Below are 26,945 nucleotides of genomic sequence, written 5' to 3'. Positions count from 1 at the left end.
TGACTTGTGCCAATAGTCCAAAATTTAATGAATTGGTGCAGTCATATATATAGCATCTTTGTCACACTATGGAACCCCCTACTTACCATAACAACGATCACTCCACAAAGAGGTAGTTTAAAAATATTATTCGTGTGTCTGAAAGTCACAGAGTCTCAGTATTTGAGAGGACTCTGAATGTCATCCAACCCAACCCCTCACTCTGTTTGAATCCTTGTTTGTGTATGCCCAGCCTACAAGTAAACCTCTCTAATGAAAGGCAACTCAAGATCTTACCAATCAGCTCATTCCCACTTTACAGTTCTGGTTCTACCCCTTGGGGACGCATGGAACAAGCAGTCTCGATTTTCATGTTAGATTACCAATTATGTTTAACAGCCACATCAGATAACTAAAATGAAATCATCACATTATAACTAAAATGAAATCTCTTTACGTGATTTGCTATTACCCTGAACTTCAGTTACTCATTTTGAGTATACACATAGGGCCATTACATTAATTGCTATTAAATTTCAACTTATAATGGTCATTTTATTTTTCCAGGCTGTCAAGTTCTTGCTAGATTCTAACTGAAAGGAATTTGTTAGTTCTGATCCCCAACCTCCCTCTAGTTGTACCTCACCTACCTTCATTATGGTGACCTAAGACATTCATTAGAAAATGAGAAAAGATGAAGAATGAGCCCCAGCAGTATTCAGGAAACTTCCTTCAGTTCACTACACAAAGAAATAGGTAGCGTATGTGGGTATTACCATTCAAACAGTCTTGAATCTAGTTCATTAAATTCTTATCCCACCATCCTTTACCATCATTCTCCCAAGCATAACATTAAAATATAAAAATTTCAATGAAATGATTGAGAGTTCCTTCATCTAATAGTAGTCTAGGAACTGCAAAAAAAGGGAAATTAGCACAGCAGGATTTATTTCTAATTGATTCCTTCATAAGTTTTAGACAACCCCACAGCCACCACAAATAATTTAAAAAGTAACACATTCATTAAATAACATTTGGAAAAGAGATCTTTCTTCTAGTGAGTCTTGCCATCTAAAACACAACCATTATTACCTTGCTTTCCTTCTGTTTAATTTTTTTCTGTGAAAGTAAATCACACTAATTATTTAACATTTAGGTATCTTGTCTTGCTACCATTCTTGAAAGCTACACGACAGTCTCTCGAGTAGATGTGCCATAGTTTACCTAAATATCCTAATTCTGGACATGTAGATTAATACCAAATACCCTGTACCATTAAAGTTCTTATTTTATAGAACATAACAATATCATACACTTCATCAATTCCAAAGCACGCATTTTCCTGCATTTTAACATCTCTGAAATTGGGTCACAAAATAGAAGAAAAAAAGTTGGAGAACATAAAATGGCAAAATTCGCTGACAGTAAGACCTGCTCATATCATTCTCATGGAAAATGGGTAAGTGTGCCATCAATTCTAGTTCAGAATTATTTTAACGATGTAATAAAGATACTAAACAAATTAAAACCAGTAGGAACACATTAAATCCTAATGCTAATACTAAATGTTTGGAAGTTCTCACTTCTCTAAATTGTGTCCACAAACTAAACCGGAGAGCAAACTGTCCTCCAGTATAAGTGATATATTCTCTGGGACACATTCCTGATATACCTGCCTCAACTTCTGTGAAGACAAACAGAAAAAGACAACTCAAAAAAGCTCAGAATGGGGGTGCCTCGGTGGCTCAGTCGGTTAAGCATCTGACTCTTGATTTCAGTGCAGGTTATGATCTCAGGGTTGTGAGATCAAGCCCCACGTCAGGCTCCGCTCTGGGCATGGAGCCTGCTGAAGATTCTCTCTCTCTGCCCCTCTCCACCTTCCTGCAATTGTGCTCCCTCTCAAAAACAAACAAAACACAACTCAGAAAACCAAGCATACCGGCCAGCTACTTGTACCTTCATTACCTAGGGTGTTACCGAAGCCGCCCCTGTGATCTAGTTACATTTACCACGCTATATTGCCACGGCAGCAAAGATACTACCCTCTCCATTCTACCCTTCTTTATCAACAAATTCTGACTTTATTAGGTTGGCAATGTGCCCAGCTAGCACACATTTCCCAGCAACTCTAGTACCTAGGAGTAGTCAGTAGGTGAGAACACAAGTTGAATGGTGCCTCAAGGACTTACTGGAAGATATACTTCTCCTCTTATTCCTGTTTGAATGTGAGAATGGTGGCTGAAACTCCAGTAGCCATTTTGCACCATGAGGTGACCCTGAAGACAGAAGCGATTCACAAAGGAGGGAGGAGCTTAGGTAACTTAGGACCATGGAGCCACCGCACCAGGTGTGGACTGCCTACTTCATGATTGAGGTTAAAAGAAAGAAAAATAAGCCGCTCTCTTGTTCAGTCATATATTCCCTTTGGTAAGAGGTTATTAAGGTAAAAAGTTTCTTCTCCCCCACTGTCTCTTCTTAGCTGCAGAATCGGTTCCTGTCAGAGGAAACAAAAGTGATCCACTATTTCTCCTCCCACGAAGGATCAACCACTTCTTGTAGCGACAGAGTCACAGAGAGAGCTAAGGCACATTCCTACCTGAAGTTAGAATTTTTTAAGTAGTGTTTTAGAATAGGCAATAGAGAATCTAAAACATATCCCATTAGGCCAATAAAGCTACCAGAAACTAGGATTCTTCTAGTACAAGGCAGACGATATGTGTAGTCAGGAGTGATCCTCACATTTTACGAGTCTGCATACCCTCAGTCTGGACAGCTTTCCCCTTTAAAGGGTAAGTCACAGAAGAAAAACAATATGGGGTGTATGAAAACTGCAAGAAAAGTGTAACAAAGGAAAAGAAAAATCATACTGAAAATTCAAGAAACTTAATTTTAGAAAGCATTCAGAGTGATCAAGCTAGAATCCAAAAGACATGGTTTCTATGAAAAAAGTATCTTAAGATGAAAACAAGCAAACATGCAAAGCGAACAAACCGAGATCCAGGCTGATGGGAATAGGAAACTGGCTGAGAAAGTGAAATATGGCAGAAGAATTAAAACTGCAACCGCGAGATTAAAATCCGCACCAAAGTCAGCAGAGCTGGGTAACACTACCAACTCCAAATTAAGAAAATTTAATTAAAGACTTGACAATAAGCTTTAGAAATTCTCCCAGAATACTGAGGTGATAAACAAAAATGATTAAAATGATATAATGACAGTAAAGCTAAAATCTATGAATACATGGTCAGAACAAGAGGAATCGAAGGTTATAAAAGTAAACTTTTGAGTTCAAAAAGACTGCAACCTGCAGATCGTAAAAAGCTCATTGACAAAATTCAACAGAACCGCCCCCCCCGCGCCCCCCCAGCCGCTGCCCATTAGTTTTGCAGTTTATTTTACAAGGATGAAAACAAAAACAAAAAAAATAAAAAATGTGTTAACTCTAAAGAAAATTAAATTAGCCTGGTCTCTTTCTATAGCACTGAGTTCCAGAGGACAAGAGAAAGAAACTATCTATAGTAATGCTATCTGGAGAGGACCTGGGGATCGGGTATAAGCCTCTGAGGAGAGTTACTGACACTGACACTAATGGGAGATGTATGAGGTGTCTTTTAAATATGTTAGAGGTAGGCAGAAGGTCTCCAGAATCTCTGATCTGCAGCTGAGAGAGAATAAATTATGACTCATGCGTTCCACACCAAGCTCATCAACATTCATGTGTAAATGCAAAGGCAGTCCTGGGTACCAGCGATTCAGAAAATATACCACTGACGCTCCCATGAGGGAAGGAGGAGGAGGTGAGCAGCACCTTGAAGACTTCTGGTGCAGTAAATTCTCTGACGTTTAGTCTCAGCATCCCAAAGTGTTTTTTGTTTATAATGGTTCTATCTATGGGTATTTACCAAAGCAGAAAACCTTTTAAATATTTAGTAATTCATTTAGAATTAACAAAAAGAAACACATTGCATGTTAACATAAATGAGATTTTAAAAAATAAAAAATAACTGTATTCCTCTTCCCCTCTCACCTAAAAGGTGAAGGGTGACACTGCATTACTTTTTTTTTTTTTTTTTGCCATTTTTTTAATGTCTGCCTTAATAGAGGACAGCTGACTTCTCATATCTGCTGCCACATTCAATTTGTTCTGACAGATCGTTTCGGCCAAAATATACGAAGAAAATTCGGCCTCCTGCAGATACGTAGTTGAATGAGTAAAAAATTTAACTTTTTTTACAAAAAGATTTTATTTCTTTGAGGGAGAGAGCGAGAAAACGAGCAGAGAGAGGGACAAAGAGAGAGAGGGAGAAGCCGGCTCCCCGCTGAGCAAGGAGCCAGATGTGGGGCGCAACCCCAAGGACCCTGGGGTCATGACTTGCACCGAAAGAGCTGAAGGCAGAAGTTAACCATTTGAGCCACCCAGGCACCCAAAGTTTAACATGTTTGTAACAGCCTTTTCAGTTAATTATGGATTTTCTTTGACACTACACTAAAACTCAAGCGGTAGTTTGTTAAAGATTATTTACAATGTGGAATCTGTCACTGTATCAATGAACTTCATACTGTTACATTAAAACCCACCAGTCTATTTACACTCTGAATGGATCTTGTATACATATGCATGATTTTGTAAGGTCACGCATTGGTCATTTACAAAGTACTGGTTTACTGAGTTACAGAGATCTTCCAAATGTTGATGCACTTCTTTCTTCACTATCAAAACAATCACATTCACTGATAACACCTCCAATCTCATCAGTAAAACCGTTAAGTACTGGGAAGCTGTCAAACTCGAAATGGCAGATATAAATGTTCCAAAATTGGACTTTTCTCTTCAAGCTCTTTTCCTTGAACTGACAGGCTCACTAACTTCATTTTCAAGAAAATATCTGCCAAATATCCAAGACTGAATAACCAAATGGATAATTACAGGGTTTTGCTCCATCGAAAAGGCAGCTAGTTCAGGTCGCAGCTCCACTTTCCATTTCTCCACATAGAATATGAAAGAAGTGTACACCATATAACCAAGATCTAATGAAAGGGAATGTTTAGTGTTTCATCAAGGGCATTCTGAAGGGAAGCTGGCATATATCTAATTGTGCACGTGTGGGGGTAAAGTTCACAACGACTAGAAGCCGTACAGTTTGGTGCTGCTGCCCTGATTTACACAGTGGCTTTACTTACCTCTGCTTTTGCATCACCAGAAGTGTCGTCATAGTGAAGACAGCAAAGAAAGTCTAAATATTACTACGAAAATAGTTCTGACCTTATGGATGTCTTGAAGGGGTCCCTGGGGCCCCCAGAGATCTATGAGATCTACAGTACTTTGAGAACGGCTGCTTCAGTGAAATAGAAGAAATGAATTCAAAATTAGAACACAAGAATGGGGAGTTTTGGCGGCAAAGAATTAATGATGAAAAGCCAATTAAGCCTTTACTTAAGCAAATATGGTTAAAAACTAGATAACACAGATGTCAAAAAGAAGTCTTGAGAGAAAAGACACAGAATTTAACAAGCACATACAATCACACATTTATATAAAACAGAAAGTAGGTGAGGAAATAAAAATCCACTAGATTCTATCCGATTTGGGCCTTATTAAGTGACACAATCACGAATTGTGTCAATTAAATGCTGAACATGGGAGACTTAAATAAACGATGGCATATCCTCCATGAAATGCTATGCAGACTCATTTAAGATGAAAATAACATAGCTCTTGAATGCTTACCATGTGGCCAGGCACTGTTGCAAGTACTTTCCAGGTATTAATTCACTTAATTATCACAAAAGCTTTATAGGAAATTAGTGCTACTATTCCTGTACAAGGAAACTGAGGCACAATGAAGGTAACTTGCCCAAATTCTGTACTGCTGACAGGGAGAGGACCATGCTGCTGAGTGACGAAAGCAGGAACGATCCCACCTACTTCAAAACTTAGAAGAATATGTTCATCTATAATCATATAAAATTTCAAAGAATACATATATGATAAATTTATTAGTTGTCATCTTTAGAGACCAGGACTATGAGAATACTCTCCTTCATGAATTTCAATAACGCTGTATTTTTTGAAAATGAAAAATCCATTAAAAATTTAAAAATCCATTACTTTTATAATCAAAGCAACACACATATTTTTGTTTTGAAAAACTAAAACAAACTAAATCCTACTGCTTAGCAAAATTTAGACTCAAACACTTTTTCTGATGAAATTTAAGTTCTGGTAGAACTAAAAAATGAATACCTTTCAAGTAATGAAGAAAAGGAAGCAGAGAAAATAAATTCCTATGGCTTAAAAAAAAAAAAGGCAAAAGGAAAGTAAGTTTAAACAAAATAAATTCAAAGTCTAAAAAGAAAATTTAAACTGATCAGTTATGTCAACAAATGTGAATAGGTTTAAGTCACAAATTTAAAGATAAAGAATGAATCTTGGATTTTGTTAAATAACATTGGCAAAAAGAAAAGCAAACAAAAATCCAATGAGACACACACCTAAAAACAAAATAATGTGAGAAAATGTGAAAAATATAAACGAATGGGCAAAAATATATCAGGTACATATATCTAAAAAATTAATGAGTAATGTTAACAGATGACAAAGTTGAATTCAAGGCAAAGAAAAGTATATATGCAAAGATGCTCATTTTACATTTAAAAAAATGTGTATGTTAGTCATGAATCTACCAAATACCAAGAAAACAACTGACAAAAATAGCACTGTAGTGAGAGACCATCATAATAATCTCAGTCTTTGGCAGGTAAGAATACAGCAGGCATGATTAATAATCAGTAAGATTGAATTAATATATATCAAACTCTGTACTTTATGGAAACTCCACCTTTAACTTCTACTGATTAACAAAACCTGATTGTAATAAACCAAAGAAAACCTTAATACATCCTGAAGTTGAAAACCTTATAGAACCTATTCTCTAACCCCACTGCAATAAAACTAAAAACTAATACAAAAGGCCTTAATATAAACACCGGAACACACACACACACACACACACACACACACACACACACAATGAAACCAACAATGATGAAGCAAAGAAAAGCTCAATACTGGAAAATTACTATTTTGAAAATAAAGGTAAAAATATTAAATTATTATATTAAAGGTAAGAATAATATTACCTTTATGGATAGACCCAAAACTGTGGAAAACCACAGCTTCTGTGAGAGTGTTAATATAAAGTTACATGGCTTTTTAAAATCTGTCTTTTTATTTCACATTAGACTTTGAAAACATTTATTATTTTGCCTAAATCTTGCAACAAAAAAATTTTTTTAAGTATACTAATTCTAGTAACTTTCCATAGTAGCTAAAAGGTAATGGACAATTTTTACATTTAAAACTCCATTAAAAAATCTGTACAAAAACATCATTCAATCCATCTTGCTTCCAAAGAAAATTAACCTCAGAACATCTGACTTCAAATTCAAAGTTCTATTTTTCTAGTTTTGTAAAAATAAATAAAAGTTCATTTAAGAGCTTTCAATGCTTGAGAAAAAAACGCAGTATTTATAATATATGCACACACACACGCACAGAGTCCACTATTTCCTTTAGAATAATTATCCACACACCTGTTCAAAATATATCCTTATAAAAATGAGTATTCGGAATGAAAACAAGCACTTTTAGGACTAACTGCAGAAAACCTCCAAGCCTTATTTTAAAAAATAAGTCTTAATATTTTGAGTCAAACTCTAGGAGCCAAAGTAGGTGCTGAATTCATCTTTCATTTTAAGCAAAACCAGCAAATAATAACTGGCTTTGGTGGTACTGTGTAATAATTTGATTGTTTCCTCTTGGATAACAAATTACAAAAGAAATAATGAGCAATGTTCTCTATCAAAGGTAAAGAAGTCTTATAATGATTTTAAGAAATGACTTTTTTACATGACTAACTCAAAGTGGCCTGACATCTTTTTTTTTTTTTTTTGATCTCCTTGTCTTTTGTATTACACCTTAGACACCAGTTAAAAGCACTGAAGAACACAGAACACCCCTAATGTACTGGGTGACAAGAGTTAAATCCCAAGACATATTATAGCTCTCCCTCACCCTGATTCAGGCCCCTTTCTGCCAGTTTGCTAATGCCAACATGAAGGTGAACTGGTTCACCTGGTTTCTGTCTCTGTTAACACTTTATTTCTTCTTCAGATTTTGGATGCTCTTCTTTTCCTGCCATTTAGACTCCAAATCTTGCCAGTGACTTTCAGCCCAAGCTGATACTCCTTAATCTGATCTTGATTTCATGTTCTGGATAGAGAATAACCACAAGCTCTTTCTATATAAACTCCTACCACCGCATGCACAGCTCTAGATCTTTTCTAAGACTTTCTAGCTTTAGAGAGCTTTTTCATTCACTACCCATTTATCTGGTCATTTATTCAACAAATACTGATAAGCTCCCACTAAGAGCTGGACATTATTCTACACGGTAGAAATGTACAGAAGTGAACAAAAAGACACAAGTTCATCGGGTCAACTAAAAGCTGTAATTCGCATAGCACGAGCTGGACTATGGTCACCGTGGTTCTAAAAGTTTCTCTTTTGACCACAAGTTTGTGCTAAGTCATAAAAAAAAAATTGAAACTCCATTTCTGTACCCCCTCAGTCTTCCAAAAAAAATACTCCCGTTCATGTAATGGAATGAGAGTGGTTTATGGAATCAAACAGATCCACAGACAAATCTTGGCTCTGCCATTTACTAGCCTGGTTAACCTGGGCACATTACTTACATTTCTTCAATTGTCATTTACCTTACCTGTAAAAACAATTTTTCATGGTGTCTTCTTTAAAACAAATGTTTATGAGAATTAAATGAGAAAATCTAGACAAAGCACTCAGCAAATAACCTAATATTACATGGTGGCTATTAGAATATCATTATGTTTATTTGTAACAGGACAAAGTATTAGGTCTTTGGTTTGCTTTACCTATAGTCTAGGGATACTGTCATTTTAATCACTTACATGGTCCAGAGAGTAATTTCTCTTCTGGCGGGCTGCTAGGACTACTTCACTCTAAGTATAGCTTCTGGAAGTTTAAGGCAAACAAGGGACAAAAGGTTAGGTACGATGGTGAATAAAAAAAATCATTTCAAGGGGCTTTGTGATATGAAGTGTTCTCTTTCTACATCCCCAGTCTAAACAGGGAGTAGGTCACTTTACCCAGTCTATTTATTTTGTATTTCTATTTTTCTACATCTTCCTTTCACAAGATTTCCCCAGCTTATTTCAATATATGCCTTATCTACTCTCCTAAATGGTTTTAATATGGAGTAAAAACATATTTACAAATACATATATACTTCCAATAGTTTCAGATTTCCTGTCCTTAATGGCAAAATCTTTAAAAAGAAGATTTCATTTATTTGAGAGAGCAAGTGAGCAAGCACAAGTTGGGGAGGGGGGGGCAGAGGAAGAGGGAGAGGCAGACTTCCCGCTGAACAGGGAGCCCAATGTGGGGGCTCGATCCCAGGACCCCGGGATCATGTCCTGAGCTAAAGGCAGATGCTTAACTGACTGGGCCACCCAGGTGCCCCAATGGCAAAACCTTTTATATGCGTCTCAAAAGTGTGGTCTGGGAGGGAGGTTTACTAGATCCAGTACTTCCTACAAGCCTCTACTACACAGTAGGTTCATTTGAATAATAAACATTCAGACTGGGATAGCATTCTTTATATTTCCAAACGAAATGGCCATTTGACTCTTGCAGAGAACTCTTTTTTAGGACTTTTTTTCAGGTGAAAATACACAAGTAATTTGCTTCCTTTGATCTCTAAGACACCTACATGTTGCTGCAACTGAGTTCTAAGTACATACTGTACTGTCACAAGAAACCAGTGTCCTCAAAAGCTATTTAACAAAGAGTAGACTAAATTAGCATACGTGTGACCATTTTGTAGCACAGCGTGTAAGTTAATACTGGACACCTGACTGACAGCAGAATGCAGTAAAACTATTACATTTAACAAATTCCATATAGTTGAGTCAATGTACCCAGTAATTCAGTTACAGCTAAGTATTACCTTTCCCCACTAAGAGTTCAGAATTTCCTTAAGATTGTGGTATTTAGTATTTTGATAGTGACAGAGCCTTTTGAGAACTGGATGAATGCTATGGCCTCTCCTTTCCTACAACTGTCCCTCTGTCCTCTCTCCCCTGCCCCTTGAGGTTACAAATCCTTGCCTTAGGATACAACTTTGCCAAAAAATTACATAATACTGCACTAGTGATATTACTGGATAAAAAGTACCAGAGTTATAAACTACATAGCAGTGGATTCAAATGTATAATTTACCACTGAGGAGCAAAGCAAACAAAAAAGGAGATAATATAGGTAGACAGCACGAGAGAAAGGTAGAAGGTCTGAGAAATACTTAATCAAATGGCTCTTAATTCTACATATTTTCTACAAAGTTATCAGGAAAGGTCTGCCACACCAAATGCATCAAACTTTCCATCTTATAAATATGAACTCAAAGTAATGAACAGTAATAATACCCATAACAAGCAATTCATTTAATGAGCACCTACTTAATAAATAAATAATAATGCGTCCATGAAAAACATTTTCAATTGTTTTGAAGAATAGTTTATTACTAGTTAAAATCCTTACTAGGCTGATCCTGACCAAAGTAATCACCTTCTAAAATCTACCAGGATCAGTCATATCCCAGACATGTTCCCACCTGTGGGTTATTTTCACTGACAAAATTACTACAAATGGTAGCAATTTTAACATATTTCAGTGGTTGACGATGCCTGAGAATCTGGCAAAAAAAATTTTTTTGGAAAAAAAAAAACTGTTCACAGTAAAAAAACACGTACGCCTTGTTTAAAGATGAGAACTATAAAATAAAAAAAAAATTTCTGTGTTTTTAACATAGTTATGCAAATAACTATGTTTTTCTGTCTCCAGGATTCTTAGGACTACTCAAAGTTCCGGAAGTATATATTCAAATTATAGTTCATTTCTATTAATTTACTTACCAATAAATATCACACAGAACTAATGAAAATCAAAACGTGAACGAGAAAAAATTTTAAGTGCAAACATAATGCATAACTTTATAAGTATTTTTAACTAACAAAAGTGTTAAGCATCTACCTTTTTTACTAACAAAAAAGTTTTTAAATGAAAGCCCATGAGAGTTAAGAGCTCAAATCTTATGGTATATTCCCTTATCTATATCCCACACAGAACTTTTAACGTTAAGTGTTTTTGCCCCCCAAGATGACTACTACTGTCACATATATTAATTATATATAGCTGATTTACTCATTAAAAGCTCACTTTATTTTTCTTCTTTGGAAGGTTTTAAAGCAATCAGCCACACTTAGAAATTTTCAGATGGAAAGAGTGAAGTATTTGAATTTTTACTGGTAGTATAAAATCAAAATTTTAACATAACAGAATGCATGCACTTATATGAAGAAAGACTACCAAAATTTTAAAAATCCATTCAAAACATTATGGTAGTGTCTCAATTTGGAAAATTTAATATGAGCAAAAATTAGCTTCATTTTCAAGAAACTAATTCATGGCTCCACAGCTGGAATTTATTCCTAAAACCTTATGCAGCCTGGGAAATATCTTGTGTCTGGATCCAATGGTTTACATTCCTAAAGTTTTTATCTGTAAATAAACCCATGACAGAAGGGACAGGGAAAAGGGAAGGGAAGGAGGGGGCGAGAGAGAAGACAGAAGAGAAAGAGTAATTCAGTTCCTACAATTTTAATTGTGATCTCTGCAGAAATCTATTGCGTGGGAAGGGGGTATATATATTTCCTTAAGATTGTTTTTCTGTCGCCACCACACGAGTGACGACTTGAATATATTATATGTTTAATTCCTGACAGAACTGCTGGTTTCACTGTTTTCCAGTACTATCACAGAAAAATCTAAAGGTAAGATGATTTAACTTCTTAAAATTAATGTTATTTTGCTATAAGCATACAGACAAAAAAAAAAAATTTCAGAATCATTTTAGTCAGGATGTATTATGCTCCTCATTTACACTCACTGATTTTGAATAAAATGTGGGGACCCTCTAGTTGCAGTTTTGGGTGTTCTTTTCAGTTGTGAAAACCTGTATTTCTATTTATCATTTTGAACATTTATGTTTTTCCCTATCTTTTGCTGGTTCAATCTCAATGCTTTACATATCATAATAATCTTCAATTTTTTCCATCTATGTATTTCATTTGTAGTTCTGAAAAATTTCAGTGCAAATGATGGAAAACAATACTCTTTTGGAATAAGTCAAATCAAATCTTGTCCTTCTGCTTACTAGCTGTAGGATTTCAGGCAAGTTACTTAATTTTCATTTCTCTACCTATAAAATGGAGATAAAGCCTACCTGGGTACACACAGAGTAAATTATATGCATATCTACATGCATATTAATTTATTCTGTAGGACCATACCTGACATAGAGTAAGTCCTCAAACAGAAGGCATTCTGTTCCCATTATGATTCTTTCATTTTGAATAGATGTTCTATAGCACTGATTCTCCTCTATAATGTAACCAAATATGACTTTCTCTTGGTCTCATAGCAGTCTATTATTTTTGTATGGTTGTATGATTCCTTAACATATTTGTATGTTTGCTAAGTTTTATTCATGTCATGTTCTAAATAAGAAAATGATTTGTTCAGAACCCATACAACTATCTTATTTATTGTTTGTCCTGTACACCCTTTTAGCTGAACCTACAAAAGAAAATGGATTCTCAGAAATATTCATTATTGTATTCCTATGCTTACTGAATACAGTGGCTGGTATTACAGGCACTCAAATGATATCTGTTGAATGAATTACGAACGAACCAATGAAAACTGTTAATAACTAGCCTTCTCTTTCACTTCCACAGTTTGGAAATCAAGCATGGTCTTGGGACTGGCAATAGGGCTGGAGAGAGAAGAATTCTGGCAACATTTTTGGTGAAGGATGACCTTTGATCGCCAAAAAGATTTTGTAGAATTCCCTTTCAGTTTAATGATCTAAATTAGTTCCTAATTTTCAGAATGCTAGGCCTCTTGCCTAAGGAACAAATTTACTAGAGACTCTGCTTTTCTTTCTTAAGATTTTATTTATTTACTTGACACACACACACATACACACACAGAGAAAGAGAGCAAGAGAGCGGGAACAGCAGAGGGAGAAGCAGGCCCCTCGTTGAGCAGGGAGCCCAATGTGGTGCTCAATCCCAGGACCCTGGGATCATGACCTGAGCGGAAGGCAGACGCTTAATCAACTGAACCACCCAGGCGCCCCAAGACTCTGCTTTTCTTTTAGAGAATTTCATTCAGCCTCTTTCTTTCTCATCCCCTTATCTACACATAGCTTTACCAGGTCTTGTTCTTCCTTCAATTTATCTTTAAACCAGAAAAATTTCTGAATCATATTTTTCGAAACGTTGAGCCCCAAAATAAGTCTTACATTTGACCATACATGTTTCACTATTTTAGATCTCAAAATCGCAAGGAGAAAGAAATAAAATTCAGTTTATTAGACAAGTCAGTTTTTGTTAACTTCAGCATTATATAGGGATGAGCAAACTCTGACCCCTGGGGCAAATCCGGCTTGCTTTTTTTTTTTTTTTGGTAAATAAAGTTTTTGTAAATAAAATTTTATTGGAACACAGACATGCTTATTTGCTTATATATCACCTATGGCTGCTTTTGCATAATTGCAGAGATGAACAGCTATGATAGGGATGGTATGGCTCACAAAGCATAGAAAGCCCTGGCCTCTCTCAGACTACTCTTAGGGAATGGATCTACATAAAAACAAGAACACAAATAGCAAACATTCACTATGCAGTTACAATGTGTTGGGTACTGCTTTGCTGAATTTTATATTCACTCTTTTTAAAATTAGATAAAACATCTGAATTGGTTATTATCACAACCCCTCTTTACAGATGAGAAAGCTGAGGTTGATGAAATTAAATAACTTGGTTAAGATTAATAAGTAGTAGGGTTGGGATCAAACCCAGGTCTGCTGTAATCCAAAGTGAAGTATAATTACTTTTCCAAAGAGGGCTTTAAAACAACAAATAATAAAGGTGTTCTCCAAGGACTTAGTTTGCAGCTAGAGAGCTCTCAATTTTACTGGTTTGATGGTCCCTGTGCTTTTATATTGTTTTACGTGGTATTAAGTATGGATTTTAATATTTGTTCATTAATGCCAATGAAAAAGAAATGATTCATTCTTATTCTTCACAAGAAAACAAGCATAAAAACCACCTTTACTTTTATTGACACTGTATGGTTTTAAAAATTCTCTGTTGAACTTCTAAAGTGATGGCCATGAGAGGTTGCAAGTGAAAGCTGGTATTACATCCATACAACTGTTGTCACTAGTAGTGTATTCCACAACAATTGTTAATACGCTGGACAGAGTGTGAAAACGCTGGACAGAGTTTACTGAGTTTAAAAGACTGAAAACTTAGCTATTTTCAAGAGAGGAAATATGAAGCAACATCATTTATACTAAGAACATCTGTTACAAAGAGGAATATAGTAAAAGAGCTTTGGAAACAACAAAGGAAGGGTCAGTTCCTAGAATACCAATTCAACCCAAACTTAACTAAACAATATAGCAGATAAAAGACAACGTGATAGATGCCAGGAAATACAAAGATAATTTCTATATTCAAAAAGCTCACAGCACAAGAAGAGAGAATAGGCAAGTGAAAATTAATATGGGGCTCTTAATTACAAGCAGCAGAAACCAATTCATAATGAGGAACAGAAATGGAATGCGTTAAACAGATATTAAAAGTATCTTTCAGAATTACTGGGAAGGTTGAAGAACCAAGCTCAGTAAATGTGCAGGCATGAAGGAGCCTTCAAAACAAGAAATAAAACCAAAATCTGTCACAAGAAGCACCTGGAGGCAGAAGATGCCACAACGGGTAAACCACTACTTCTCTTTTTGGAATCTGTGTATTTTATTGCTGCTGCTATGTCCTTTACAGCGCCTGCGTCTTTGTATCAGCTCCAGGAAAAAAGCATCCAATTAGGGTTATGAATTTTGGGCCCACTTCCTAAGTGCAGGCAGGAAAAAGCAATTTATTTGTCCTTTTTGGCTTCTGTTGTGGTAGGCCTTGCATTTCACCAAGATTCATAACTATATAAGAGGGAACTCCTCAAACACAGGAAGGGCCTTCAAATTCTGGGAAGCCCCACCCCCAAAAGATAAAAGCCCCGCTACAAACACTGTATCTTAAATCAAGATCTGAACTATTGCGGGGAGGTAATCTCTTGAGTTCTCAAGTTTGAGAGGTACTTTTCAAATACCTAAATGGTAACAACAGGCACTTTTGTTTTTTTTTAACCAGTTATTAAGACAAAACTCTTCTGGACATTCAAAACTTAAAGACAAGAGCAAGACTTCCACAGAAAAACATTCGAGTTTCTTAAACCACTGTTTTTCTAATTCAAGCCCAGGGATTTGTGAATCAAATTGGGAGCCCATAGCTCTCCAGTTAAAGAAACTGCACTACAGCATAAACACAGTAAACAAGCTCTGTGTTAGATACCATGTTGGCATAAATGAGGAGATAACCGCACAAACAGGGAATGCTATGCAGAACTTTAAAAATAGGCAGAAATTTACTACGCAGATAGGGCGGGGCAAAAAAGAATATTCTAACAGAGGTAATAACTAGTATAAAGTACAAAGTACTTTATTATAAAATACCATAGTTTGGTGGGGGGGAAAAACCCCACCTGTTCTGGTTCCAGAAAACTGCATTAAAGTCCTAATCCTAATAGCAGTATGATCTGGGTCAAGCCCTTTAACAACTAATTTTTCCTCATCTACAAACTAAGGGAGGTGGACTAGGTGATACTTAAGTAGTTATGCTTCTAAACAAATTTATGATTATTTTTATGAGTAAAAGTGGCTAACATTTCTTAGTGAACTGCATGCCAGGAAAAATGGTACACAGTTGACATATATCAAGTAGGTATTATTAATAGCTTCATTTTCCCCCAATTGAGGAAAACCAGGTTCTGAGCGGGGAACTAACTCACTCAATGCGATCCGGTTAGTTAAGAGAGCCAGAGCTTAGTTAAGAGAGCCAGAGTGAGAGGGTTTAATTCCAAAGCCATTAACACTATGGCTAACCCAACAATGAAATTCCAAATTCCAAATTCCAAGGAGACTGTTATGGCTTCTATTATACTATGGGTAAAATGTTTATTATCTACAACCCCCTTTCTTTGATAACTAAATTTTTCAGAAGGTCAAGAATTTAGACCTGAGTATCAAAATGTTCATTATTTTATAGTCAATTAGAAATCTTTCCAAAATACATCCTACACGTCTCTTTTTGAATAAGAGAAAGGCAGACTAAATTCAAACTTTCTTGAAGCCCAAGGTTACATTCATGCATATTAATTATTGTATGGGCCTCTAGAACTTTAAGGTTACATGACTCTTTGCCCTTTCATTTTCTAGGGTCAGTTTATGTTTGTTTCTTCTTTCACTGCTTTCAAAGATCACAGCTCCTCTCTCTCCACCCTTAGTAGTGTTCTGTGGAAAAAAAAAACAAAAAAACCCAAACAACAAAAAAACAAGCTTCCAAGCTATCAGAACTATTAATAAAGATACAGCTGCAAAAAAAATTAATTTCTGTCTTACTTCTCATTACACGGTGGCCTTTGTTATAGTACCTAAACTAACTCTTAAAATTATCAATTCAGCTGGGATTTGATTACCTAAACACAACTTCACTGTTTCAAAAAATTTGATATAGAATATTCCCACACTGCATTATATCCTCTGATCCTAAGATACTTCATAAAGAATTAAAAGCTAAAGCATTATGTTCTTCAGATTACATGATGCCAACATGCTAGAAAAAATGTATAATGCTTTACTATGGAGACATAGTGTTAAATGTGAGGTGGTTCAAAAAAATGCTCATATCTTCCCTGGGACAACAGAAAAAAAAAAAAAGACAAAATCTTAAAGGAACTCTCCTGCAAAACTTCTAAAGAGCATGTAAGAGAAAAATGGCTCTATCCCATGCCAAAATATATTATGAAGCTACGGTAATTAAAAGAATTTAGTATGGATGGAAACAGAGCAAGAAGTCCAAACACATAATAGAATCCTGATTATGATGAAGATAATAGTTCAGATTAGTAAGGAAAGAGGAACTACACAATAAATGGTATGGAAACAAACTTAAAAAAACAAACACTTCAAAGTAAATAACAGAAGGACTAAATGCCTAAAATATCAAAGAAAAAAAAAGGAAAAAAAGTTTAGAAGACCAAATTTATCTATAATCTTACAGAGAAGAAAGAGGTCTCTGTAAACAGGCGACGATATCCAAGTCACAAGAGGGGGGAAAAGTGATACATTTACCACATAAAATGTAAAGACTATTATAGAACAACAAAAAAATAGATGAAGTCAAGAGACAAAATGGAAAAAAATCTACAAAAAATATGACAAAAAACAAACTTCCTTAATTTATAAAGGGCTCATGCAAATCAATGAAAACCAGACCAACTACCTACTAGAAATATGAACAAAAGATATGAACAAGAAATTTGGGGGAAAGAACACGAATGTTAATAAAGTTCTGATGTTTGATTTTCTCATTAAAAAATGCAATTTGAAGCAACGTATCATTTTTCACCTATTCAAATGGCAAAAACTAAAGAGTGTGATGATCCCCAGTGCTGCTGATATTGTGAGGGAGTAATCAGTCTAATGTGCTTACTGATGTGTGCCTAAGTTCATAAAACTTTATCAGGAGGGTAATACAGATAAAACCTCAAAAGCTGTCAAGGTATATATACAAAGGTAATCATGATAGCACTGTTTATTTTTTTTTAAGATTTTATTTATTTGACAGAGAGAGAGACAGCCAGCGAGAGAGGGAACACAAGCAGGGGGATGGGAGAGGAAGAAGCAGGTTCCCGGCAGAGGAGCCTGATGTGGGGCTCGATCCCAGGACTCTGGGATCACGCCCTGAGCCGAAGGCAGACGCTTAACGACTGAGCCACCCAGGCACCCCAGCACTGTTTAAATACAAAAATAAGCTGGAAAAAAATATTTATCATAGAACACTAGTTAAATGAATTATGGTATAGCCGTAAAAGAGAATACTATGCCCCACAGAAAAAGGGGGGGAAATGAATAAATTTCACTGTGGAACCCAAGATAAATTATTAAGGAATTTAAAAAGGCAAAGTGTAGAATTATGTACAGAATTGCTTTTAAGTGGGGAAATAGATGAGTAAGTGAATTTCCAGTGTTTCTCTGAAATTACGTGAAACTGTTAAGAATAGTTCACTTTGTTCACAGAGACCAGGGAAGGGAGCCATAGCCGCTGCGTTTTTTTAATCTGTTCCTGAATTAATTTCACTTTTTAAAGCTAACAGGAATTATCTAGATAGAATTATGGGGCAATTTTTGTCTTTTTTATGCCTTTCTGTCTTAAAAATACCTAACAACCTATATTTTAAAGAAACCACCTGGGCAGGGGGAATGGGCAATGGGACACTTAGTTTCAATTTATTTTATTCAATGCAGTGTTATCTTTTAAATAGTAAAAGCTTATATTATTTTTATAATCAAATCAGCTTTAATATATTACACTTTTAACTGTCTGCACCAGTGTAAGGATAATGTTTACAATTTCAAACCAAATACTATATATAGCCTATAGACATCAGAGTGAACACTAGCCTTCCAATATAAAAAAGATCTTTTACATTCAAAAAAAGACTAACAGACTAACATACAGAAAAGTGTATCTATACCAAACTTTCTATATCTTCTGAGGGCGCCTATATTTATTTATACAAGCTGAGATATCTGCTTTCTGACTGGGTCACCAGCCCTGATGCAGAAAGGGCAGAATACAGTGACAAATCTTTATAAGAAAGAAACTGGTAATTTAAAAACGGAATGGAAAAAAGGGAAACTGCCTAAAATGAATAAATGCAAGACAGATTAAATTAGGACTGCTTTTAAATTGCCTATTTTATTAGGAAAGTGAAAAGTGATCCCACTAAGTCTTGCAATTGCTGAAGATTAGAGTTGATACTTTTCTCAGGTTCAAGAGATCTATCCTTTCAAAAGGTGCACAATTGTGGCTTTTCAAACCTATCAGAGTGTCAAAGGCAGATGTAATTAGAATGGGGGCTGGAGAGGGAAAGGAAACCACAGAGAAAGGGAAGTTAGAGACCTGATGTATAGTATTTCACAGCAAGTGAAACAGAGCACATGTAAACAAGAGAGTACATACATCAGACCTGCTGGAGATTATAAGGGACTATGTATCAGTACAACTCACAAATGTTCACCAGAGAAGTGGATCCTCAAAATCTACCACAAAGTTCACCTCTAAGTAGTCTCAATGGATAATTACCATCCTGCTGTGATTACTTTTAAGACTTGCATACTCAATAAAACAGTACTGCCTGAATTACATAGCATTCTTGAGAAATGAAGGTCCATGGTATGTTGAAGTATAGAGAAAGGAGGTGTGAAGTCAGACATTTCAAATCTCAGCTTCACTGCTCAAGAGCTTCATGGCCGTAGGCAAGCTATTTAATCTTTGCTTTAGTCTCTTAACCTCTAAAATGGGAGTTTAACAACGTTAACTATGCTCATAGGTTGATATAAGTAAATGAAATTATATTTACACATGGCATCACAGTGCTCAAATAAAATTTTAAGAACATACTTTTTGGGGAAAAAAAAGTGCTATTTAATTGAAACCACTCTGAATAGAAATCTCAACACTTCAGTTTACTTTTGTTTCTTAAGGCAAACAGACACAATTTAACTTTTTCTGCACTGCATAGGGTCAACATTAGGAATATCAGTTATCAGGGGCACCTGGCTGGCTCGGTCGGTAGAGCATGCAACTCTGAATCAGGGTTGTGGGTTCGAGCCCTATGCTGGGTGTAGAGATTACTTAAAAAAAAAAAAAAGAAAAGAAAAAAGACTGTGTGACTATAAATACAAAAGTTTCCACAAGCAATTAATTAATCAGTCTCTTTATAGAATACCTTGAGCAAAGAGAGCCTCTCTGAGGAGATTTAAAGTTTATGAGATGTTGTCTCTATGCTATTTCCATATTGTTACAGTTAAAAATTTTAAAAATTATAGCCATTTTTCTATGGCTTTACTCATAATCAGAGATAATCTGTTGTGCCTCCTTCTTGCAAGCCCCTTTCTTTTTCTTAAGGTGCTGATGCTAAGCTACTCTGACCTAAGACACCACATAACCATTTCAAGGCAGACTGATAACAGTGACAAAAATATAGGCTGCAGATTCAGACAGCTCTATGCTTAAATCCCAGTTGTGCTACTTACTTGGTGACTTTGTTAAGTTGCTTAACTTCTCTAAGTTTCAATTTCCTCATCCTTAAAATGGGAATACCATTAGCTATATTGAAATGCTGGGGTAAAAAGCAAAGGAAAACTTAGGTAAAGCTCTTACAGAGTGTCTTCTAGTACCTGGCAATATAAATCGCTCTGTCAACGGTAATCATTATTATATAGCTAATAAAGTATATTGAAACTGTAGCTAAGTCAAGAATAAAAGGAATTTCTTGGAACATATGCTTTTAATGTGTGAAATTCCTTGGCACCATACTGGAGATACAAAGATGAAAAAGAAAACAGTATCTAAGCTCCAGAGCCTCAGAGCCTAATTAAAGACAGACATGTAAACAAAGTCACAGCAATTTGATAAGTGAAACTGTAAAAGAAGCAGTGCACCATCTGAAGTCAAATGTTTTTTTCTGGAAGAAGTGGTATTTAAGCTCAGAGGATAAGTAGGAGCTCACCAGGTTGGGGTTCAGGGATTGAGGTGATTCGGTCCAGGAGGATAAAAAGAGCACATGTAAAGATACACAAGAAACAGCCTGGCACAGCCTGGAGCAGAGCATTTGTAGAGAGGAGAATTTAGAAAGGCAGGCATGGGCCAGATCATAACGGCCTAGTCTTCCAAACCAAGGAGTATAGTTGGTCCTTTTTAAAATTAATAATGGGGAAAAAATTAATAATGGGGAATCACAAAATATTTTAAAAGCAGTGAAGGAGGTTGGCTGAAAGAGATAACACGCTCCGAATTCACAACACAGAGAGATCTCCCCGAGTAAGACGTGCAAGCTGACCAGGAAAGAGAGGAATACTACAGTCAAGGAAAATACAGTTCAGGCGTGAAAGACGAAGCAATTAATCGAAAGCAGTGGTGATAAGAACGGAAAGAGAAGGAAGAGGGCAGTCTTGTCAACACTCTGAAAATCCCCAATTTCTCATTTGAGCAAATAGTTGGGTCATGAGGTCATTGGTCAAAATGGAGACAACAAAAATGAAAAGTTGCTGAGAAGACAGTGTGGGCTCAATTGGATTTTAGGTGAACAAAGCTGCCCATTAGGCAGACTGGAGCCCAGGTGTAACTCCAACAGAAGAAACGAACATAAAGGTAGAAATGGAAGATGAGGCAAAGGTAAGGTCACCCAGAAGTACACAGACTGAAGATGGGGCTACGAGTATCGACTGCGGCTGCTCATGAAGATCTCACTCTCCGGCTTTCACTTGTTTTCCAATTGGACAAACTGAATTTTATGTGAGATGTTACTTCTAGTTTTCATACTTCTTTAAAAGCATGAACATTTTCCCATACAAGCCTGCTGAATGTAGATGCTTAAGTTTCCTGAACACTGTGTCCAACTTCTTCACTATCGGGCCAGGCCTAGCGGAATGCTTGGGACCTGAAAGGTGCCCAATAAAAATGAATGCACTAACCAAGTGCGGTCTTTAGGTCAGTCAAGAAGCCAAACTGTCTCAGATACTGTTTTAATGTTACAGATGAACATTTAATATGGACTAACTTTAATTTTTCTTTATATGCTGCTTTTTCTACATAGAAACATACACTTTTCAATGATTTGGAGACTCTGAACTTATTTTTCAGAGTTAAGAACGCACCTAAAACCAGTAATTTATGCCTGTCCTTATTTCAGATTTCTGTATAGAAGTCAAAAGCAGGTAGAAAAGTAAGATTTTTTTTTTTTAAGATTTTATTTATTTGACAGAGAGAAAGCACAAGCGGGGGAGTGGGAGAGGGAGAAGCAGGCTCTGGGAGCCTGATGCAGGGCTCAATCTCAGGATCCTGAGATTATGACCTGAGCCAAAGGCAGACACTTAACCAACTGAGCCACCCAGGTGCCCCAGATTATTGATTTTTTAAACTATTAGTTTTAAAAAGGGAAAATACTAAAAACCTTCACCTACAGGTCCATTCTTATATATTAACAATGTGAGAGATCTTCAGAGGAGTACTGAGGAGAATAAAGACTCACTGCTTAGAAGGAAAATTAGATGAGTCCAAATGTTCCTTTATGTACTTTGTTTACATACTTTTACTTAGATAAAGCACATTACATAAACTCAGTATCATAATGAGCGTTCATATATTGGTGGATGAAAAAGATGAGTCAATGAGTAAGCAGGGAAGATGGCTGCTGAGCCCAAGAAACTATGTCAGAAGCACTTGAGAGTGTGAATAGCACTATAAGGGAACTCAGTAAACACTAGAGCGCTGGTTTTTGGTGGTTTGGGGTTTTTTGGGGTATTTCTCACTAACAAAACTAAAGATATTTTAAGAGACTCCGGTTACTCATTAAACTAAGAAAAAAGCTCATTGTTCATAGGATTACATTACAGTCAAACTTTTAGGATAAACCAGTTCTTAATACTTCCTTTTGCTTTTCTTTGAACATCTAGCCTCCCTCTCATGCATATCTCTTTTGATGAGAACAGGCAGTAGGGTAGTAACGGGGAAAGAAAAAATCAAACTTAACATAATGACCTGATTTTAAAACTTTGAAAAAAAAATTGGGGAATGTCCTACTAGAATCTTGATATTATATGCTTTCACAATTACATTTTATATTGGGAGAGACTGCAACGAGCAGTTACAGAGCCTAAGCTTTGGAGTCAGGAGTTCAGTTCTGGCTTATTTGTTACCTCTATAACTTTGTATTTCTGTCTTCAGTACCCTGCATCTCAGTACTCCTATCTGTAAAATGGGCCTAATAAAAGGACTTCACAAGACTCACAAGGACGATATAAAATAATGTACCAGGAAGACACCACATAAATGGTGTTCTTTTTGTAGCTGTAAGCTCCATTAGTACTTCCCAACTGTTCATACTTCAGGTATATCAAATAACCTAGTTTCTGCCATAAAGGAAAAACAAAAGCCCACTCACTTCCAGAGTACTCCAGTGTCCCACCACTGGAAGTGTACCATGGATTGAATTGTTCCAGTTAATTTCTTCCTTTCAATCTTACATCGAAACCTCAGATAAGTCAGGTTTCAGACTGCCACTAACTGAGAAGGCAGCGAATAGTGTCCTACAGATCCATTGCAAATAACAACAAAACACATATTCTGCACGCAGAAAGTCTAAATTGTAATGGTATTAAAGGGTAAAACGTAGCAGTGGCTTGCCTTGCACAATCCTGCAAGTTTTAAGAAACTCCGCTTCTGCTTAGTTGCTTCCTAACACAGATCTCCGAAGCAAAAACAGCATACCAGTGGTCACATCCTTTGAAGAACTAAAATCTAGCTCCAGTTCTCACACTTTTAGAAGGTGAGCAAGATGCCCTCCATGGTTATGTCATAAGGTTATACTTTTGGGAAGATTTCTTTTTCCATTACCATCATATTATAATCACATGTCAGTTCTCTCATAATTACAAAAGGCAGTTTCAGGGTCCATAGGCAGGTCAGCTTGGAATTTTGAGCTTACCATTCCACCACAATGCAGATTCAACTTTGTATTTTGAGTTTAGGTTTGAGATTAGCTTTCTTCATCATGATTTTACCCCTCAGCATACGGTGACTAAACTGCATACTATTTATTACACGTGTGAGTATTTCAGATGGGATCAAGGACAAACACGGAGTAACTAAAGTTAGCATGCTTGTTTGAAAACCACTCTGATATCTTAAACACCGCCAGGTGCTGACCGACAACCTTACCACTTGAAGCAAAGACGTGTTTGTTGTAGTGTGGGAGAGGAAAAAGGCCACACCCAAAGTTAAGACTTCACAGTGAAGTGATACCGAGTTTCAAAATTTCAACCATTGCTATTTTCGGTACTCTTTTTCACGGTCAATGACTACTGTAAATTCTCAACAGGCTCAAAGTTCAAGAAAACGTTCCTCTGGTTCTAATCACTTAGGTTACTTCATTCAGCAACCGGCGGGTCCAAGATGGAGAATTACCCCATTCAAAGAAAGATTTAGGTAACTCTGGCATAGAAGAGGGCCAAACTCAAATGACCAGTGCTCAGAAGTGACTCTGAAAGAGGGTTACCACTCCTCCCCTCCCCCAGGGGGCAGGCAGACAAGAAGAGCCTGACTGTATCACACCAACCAGTTACCTGACACAGAACGCGACCGTGTTATCTGGACCCTTCCTTCAGTTTAGACGCTCCCAGACTCCCTTCTCTCCTCGGTGCCACCCCCATCCAGGCCGTCTCCACCGCCCCCCCCCCGCCACCCCCGCCAGCCCAGCTCCCATCAGCTTCCTCAGCCTCATCTGCATCCCACCTCCGTGCTCTCGCGCACTCCACTCGTCGCCGCTTACCTTGGCCACATAGTCTTTCACCTCATCCAAGTCTCCGTTTTTCAGGGCCCACATGAACTCCTTGTCGCACATCACTGCAGCGGGGCGGGCCGCTCGGCCGGGCAGAAGACGAGGAGGCGGTGGTAGCAGCAAGCGGATACCGCGGGGCGAGAGGGAGACAGGGCCGCGCGGAGCTGAAGAGGGAAAGAGAAGGCGGGGAAGGCTGCCAGGCGGGCGAGGCAGTTGGCCGCGGTGACCGTTGGGGCGGGAGAAAGAAAGTTCTTTTGCGGCCACCGGGCCCAGCTGAGCAGGTTCCGCCTGGCCGAAGAGAAGCAGGAGCGTTTACACTTCCGGTTCACTCCCAGCTAGGATCCTCCCCCAACTTCCTCTTCCTCTTCCCCTGGGCGGAACGCCCCGCTCGGGACCCCGCCCCGACGGCCCGCGGCGGAGCCCTCCATGTGCGCAGGCGCAGTGGTTAGGCAGGCTGGCGAAAGGGGTCCGGGGGGAGTGGGCGGGACTGAGAGGCCAGTAAAGCGAGTCCGCGGGCGACAAGGGCCAGTTAGGCTATTTCAGATGGAAACAGGATGTTTTTGCACACCACACACGTGGGAAAACGTTTTCTTTAAAACACAGCCTTGGAGGGCATCTTGCCCACCTTCTGAAAGTGTCCAGTAGGAATGTTTAATTTGAATTCCTTCGTTTCTCTTTTCGTTCCCTTCTTTCCTCTTTCTTCTACCTTTTTCCCTCTTTCCCTCCCTCTTCCCTCCCTTTTTTGTTCCTTCCCTTTCTTCTTCCACTATCAAGCATCCCTTGGGCTTCTACTCCATGCTAGACTCTCTTGGACTGAGGATATAGTAAAAAAGATGGAATAAAACAATGCCTGCCGTCAAGGACCTCTTCAATACTTAGGATAACCATGCGAATTCAGTGTAATAACTATGCATAATGTTTTGTTTGGAGGGAAAAACTGAAGTGTGTAGTGGGGGAAAATTTGTACTCATCTCCCGGACTAGCAAATTAGGTCCAGGACTAGGAATTCAGCTTGATGCCATAGGGTAGAGCAAACCCAACTGTCCCGTACAATTTGTGTGTGTGTGTGTGTGTGTGTGTGTGTGTGTGTGTGTGTTCAATTTTCTGTTTGTTCCTTTGTTTTTAATGGGTTGAAGCTTCGCGGCCATTCTCGTGAAGCCGGTTCTACTCTTCCCACAGTTTGGGTGTTAAATACCTTGCGGCACAGCCCCCAGGTGAATTGTGCCCCAACCCTAATGACCCAGACATGCACACATGAACATAGATCCAATAAAAACTTATTGGAACTATTACATATGTATAAGAGTCTATTATTTGTGACCCACTAAATAAATAAGCCAAACTACTAAATACGCTTACCATATAGTATAGAGGTTCAGATCATAGCCTCTGGAAACAGATTGCTTAGTGTTGAATACAGGACCTAACCCTTACTAATTTTGTAAGGCAGAAGTTATTTAACCCTTCTGTGTTCAGTTTGCCACATATGCTAAATGTGAACAGTAGTGTTCAATAAATGTATTTTTTTGCTATGATTTAGAAATAGTAAATGGAGATAGGTTTCAAATAAAAAGAAAAATCAAATATTTAACAGCCACCTTGATTGATGTTCTGTTAATTTGACTTTCTGACAAAAACACAGATCCATCTACCTAATGGTGATACATTTCTGGAAACAAATCTCAAGGAGTAATTTGTAAGGCAAATCCTAGAGTTCCTATGTCTTCTTGATCTTCCACTCCCACCTGTGTGATCTTTGAGTTACATCATGATGACAGCTCTTGTGTTATATTTATATCTCTAGCTCAGACTTCTACTATGATCCATTCTTATATTTAACTTCTTGGCCATTCAAATGTTTCAAACTTAACATTGGCTTTGGTCTCCTCTAAATTCTAAACTTAGTTGTCCCCATAGACTTCTCCTTGTCTATGAATGACATCACCAACCACATGTCACTAGAATCAGAAACATGTGACAAAAATTATCTCCTTGACCAGACTGTAGCCAGGATTCTCTGAGCCCTATTCTCAACTAGGCCTCAGCCTTGACTTATAAAAACTTGAACAAATGCTAATGTAGTTCCTAACAGATCGAGGCTACATCCTAAGATGACCCCAGACCCCTTAAAGTGCCTGCCTGAGAAAACTCAAGGCTGCCAATTTTTTTTTTCTTTTCGTTTCAGCTAATACCTGAGGTTAGGGCCTCTGTCTCCCAGTCTCTGTTGGAAGGTAGAATCCTAACTTCAGTGATTGCCAGCTAGCATACACAGCCGGCCTACTTG

General features: G+C 37.3%; 1 protein-coding gene across 1 annotated transcript in view; it reads right to left on the bottom strand.

Moving 5' to 3' along the window:
* Positions 1-24,995, bottom strand: part of MTPN (myotrophin) — a 53,646-nt gene extending 28,651 nt beyond the window's left edge. Inside the window, exon 1 of the mRNA XM_008707607.2 lies at positions 24,653-24,995. Within this exon, the coding sequence (XP_008705829.1) occupies positions 24,653-24,724 (72 nt within the window). The 5' untranslated portion in view covers positions 24,725-24,995. The remainder of the gene's footprint in view (positions 1-24,652) is intronic.
* Between the last annotated feature and the right edge of the window lie 1,950 nt (positions 24,996-26,945).

The sequence above is a fragment of the Ursus maritimus genome, unplaced genomic scaffold (assembly GCF_017311325.1).
Source record: "Ursus maritimus isolate PB19 unplaced genomic scaffold, ASM1731132v1 scaffold_3, whole genome shotgun sequence".
In the NCBI taxonomy this organism is placed as follows: Eukaryota; Metazoa; Chordata; class Mammalia; order Carnivora; family Ursidae; genus Ursus; species Ursus maritimus.
This window is presented reverse-complemented; position numbering and strand designations above follow the sequence as displayed.